At 35.0% G+C, this 3,295-nt stretch overlaps 1 protein-coding gene across 2 annotated transcripts; it reads right to left on the bottom strand.

Moving 5' to 3' along the window:
* Positions 1–226: 226 nt before the first annotated feature.
* LOC101513323 (isovalerate--CoA ligase AAE2-like) lies at positions 227–2,952 on the bottom strand. 2 transcript variants are annotated; one of them, XM_073363997.1, is made up of 2 exons: positions 2,486–2,952; positions 227–1,754 (listed from the first exon to the last, which is right to left on the bottom strand). In XM_073363997.1, the coding sequence occupies exons 1-2, from the start codon at positions 2,816–2,818 to the stop codon at positions 285–287; spliced, it is 1,803 nt and encodes a 600-aa protein (XP_073220098.1). In that variant the 5' UTR covers positions 2,819–2,952; the 3' UTR covers positions 227–284. The 2 variants fall into 2 exon arrangements, with proteins under 2 accessions (XP_073220098.1, XP_073220099.1); XM_073363998.1 differs by lacking the exon at positions 2,486–2,952 and adding an exon at positions 1,947–1,970.
* Between the last annotated feature and the right edge of the window lie 343 nt (positions 2,953–3,295).

Here is a 3,295-nt window from a genome sequence, read left to right on the forward strand (position 1 = left end):
TGAGGAAAAAAAAATCATATATATTGTAGTTCAATTTTCTACCCTTTTGAATTAAGTCTTGATATATAGTTGATATTTAGTAGTTTCCTGCTCTCCTCACAATTGGAACATCAGAAAGATCGTCACAATATTTTTATGTTAAGCAAATTTTTAGTTTCTGTATAGGGTGATATAGGTGGCATAATTATGGATTTATGTGACTCTTCTATTCAACATTAAACTATAATTGTTAAAATAAAAATGGAATTTAATCTTTTCATTATTCCTTAAACTTATTTGACCAATCAACTACAATATTTTTCACAATCAATGGGGCCTGAAGTACTGCCCAAAGCCTTGGCTTTCTCCCTCAGAATATACTTTTGTATCTTCCCTGTTGAAGTCTTTGGCATTTCTTGAAAAATGATTGTTTTAGGAGCCATGTAATGAGGCAAACGTTCCCTACAAAAGGTGATTATCTCTTCAGCATTTGCATCAGACCCATCTTTCAGCTTCAAAAAAGCACAAGGAGTTTCACCCCAATGATCATCTGGCCGAGCAACAACTGCGGCTTCTAGAACTGCTGGATGGCTATACAAAACGGTTTCTACCTCTACTGAGCTAATGTTTTCTCCTCCAGAGACTATTACATCCTTCAATCTGTCCTTAACTTCTATGTAACCATCACAGTGTTTCACAGCTAGATCCCCACTATGAAACCATCCATCTCTGAAAGCTTCTTTTGTTGCTTTCAAATCTCTATAATATCCACTCATCACTGTATTCCCTCTAAACATTACCTCACCAACTGATTTTCCATCAGCTACAACACTTTCCATAGTTGCAGGATCTTTCACATCAATTTCCTCCAAACCTACATGGGGCACCCCTTGTCTGGATTTCATCTTTGATCTTTCTTGAGGAGGCAGCATGTCCCACTCAGGTCTCCATGCACAAAAAGTCCCTGGACCATATGTTTCCGTCAAGCCATATAGGTGAGAAATGCTAAAACCAATTTCTTCCATCTTAGAAAGGATCTGTGGTGGTGGTGGAGAACCTCCTGTCATCACTACAACCTTGTGTTTGAGTGGCTTTCTATAAATCAGTGCAGAATTCACAATCATGTTCAACACAGTAGGAGCTCCAGCCATGTGTGTCACCTTATGCTGAATTATATTGTCAAATATGTTCTCTGGAGATACTTTCCTTAAACAAATATTGGTCCCAAACTGTGCAGCCACTCCCCAAGGGAGGCACCACCCATTGCAATGGAATAATGGAACATTCCAAAGATAAACAGGAAAAAGGTCCATTTGAAAGAGTAAAACTGTTGCTAAAGAGTTTAGATACGCACCTCTGTGACTGTAGACAACTCCTTTAGGCCTAGACGTGGTACCTGATGTGTAATTTACACTTATAGGATCCCATTCACTCTGTGGTCTCACTATATTAAAATCATTATGACCAACATCCACTAATTTCTCATACTCATAACTCATTGATGTAATGTCAATTGTAGATGAGCAATCAGAATCAGTAAGTAACACTATAATTGGCAATTCTGTTCCTCTTTCGCGAAGCAAGTTCAATGCTTCCTGAGCAATTTCAAGTAGTTGATAGTCTACAAAAAGAATCTTAGCTTGTGAATGCTCCAGCAGGACTGATACCATAGCTGCATCTAGGCGAGAATTAAGAGTACAAAGAATGGCTCCGGCCATTGGTACTGCAAAATGCAGCTCATACATTGCAGGGACATTAGGCGCTAAGGTAGCAACCTGTTTAAAAACAACATGGAATAGCATCAGAGATTCATATACCTTAAGATTGAATTTGAGAATCTTACAGTGCCACAACTCGCGATAGAGATGACATCAATATACTCCACAACTTTGTTTCTTACTTCCATACAATAGAAGTTCATAAATAATTGAAAATTTGGTAATCTAAGTAGCTGAATCTCTTACAACCTTAGAATGTAATAGTAACAAAATCCAAGAAGCTATCCCTTCACCAAAAGTTCATAGGAAACTTTTCTGTTTCTTACTTTTGTTTTTCTGTTACAGGAAATTGAAATTTAAACTCCAAACATCAGCTCACTTTATACTTTAAATTATGGATTATGGATAGTTTCAGAGAAACTAGAAATTTCCACTGTGACAACAATTAACCTCACTTCTCTAGAATTAAAAGTGCAGCACATTTAAAAAAATATCCTAGAATCATAATTACAGCATATGGACCATATCATAAGTTTATTTTAATACGTGTATGTTTTGGTTCCGGGGAAAATTGATGTTGTAAAATTGATTTTAGTTAGAAGTGAATTTAAGGTAAAATAATTTATGTTTGGAGACATTTAGGTTAAAGTCAGTTAAAAATTAAATTTGAGGATAAAAATCAGACATGGAAAGAAAAACTACAAATTATAGGTTGATGTTAAAATAAACTCTTGAAGAAAAAAAATTTTGAATAAAAAAACTCAAAAAAAAAAAAAAGCAGAACAGACCAGATGACCACGGGAAATTCCTAATTGGGAAAGAGCAGAAGCGAGTTTGAGACAACGTTGATGAGTTTGACCCCAATTATACTTCATATTACCATACACAACAGACGTTCTCTCTCTGCATACTTTTGCTGCTCTCTCTATGAAGCTTATTGGAGACAATGCATTACTATTTGCTGAGCAACGAACCAAACCCTCCATTGATTCAAATGTTCCCCGATCAGGTTCCTTAGAAAAGCTTAAAATTTGACGTGATTGATGAAGTGAGTTGATGTGGGTTGATCTAAAATGCCTTAGAGAACGAGTCCAAAGCATGTTCTTGAAGATGTTGTTCATGGTGAGAGAGAGGGTTGATAGTTTAATGTCCTAGACTTTCTACTGAGATTATCAGTTCACTAAAACATTGAAATGGAGTACAATTCAGACAGTGACATGTATGTTTTTCTATGATTGAAGGAAATCATAGTCACCACGTAATCGAAGAAGATTTTTATGAAACTAATGACAACATTTTACTGTTAGGTTGTGTGGATAAGGTCGTTGAAATCCAATCTATTTTAGTACTTCTATTTATTAATTTATATAATTAAAATTAAAACAATATTAATAAGTTAGGTGTAGTTATAAAATACCCTTAATCCATCAAAAAGTTTGTGTAAACAATACTTTAATTCCACACAAACAGGGTGCCTTCATAGTCAAGAAAAATTCTTAAATTACCTTTGCCCACAGTAATATCTTTTATAGCAACAAAAATAAAATTTATTGATTAAAAAGCAAAATACTGAAAAGGAGATGATTCACAATAATATT

Source organism: Cicer arietinum, chromosome 7 (genome assembly GCF_000331145.2).
Source record: "Cicer arietinum cultivar CDC Frontier isolate Library 1 chromosome 7, Cicar.CDCFrontier_v2.0, whole genome shotgun sequence".
In the NCBI taxonomy this organism is placed as follows: domain Eukaryota; kingdom Viridiplantae; phylum Streptophyta; class Magnoliopsida; order Fabales; family Fabaceae; genus Cicer; species Cicer arietinum.

Coding starts and splice junctions, on each gene's coding strand:
- LOC101513323 (XM_073363997.1), bottom strand. CDS start 2,818: ATGAACAACATCTTCAAGAACATGCTTTGGACTCGTTCTCTAAGGCAT. Junction 1,755..2,485: donor GAATTTCCCGTGGTCATCTG/GTCTGTTCTGCT, acceptor GTTTTTAAACAG/GTTGCTACCTTAGCGCCTAA.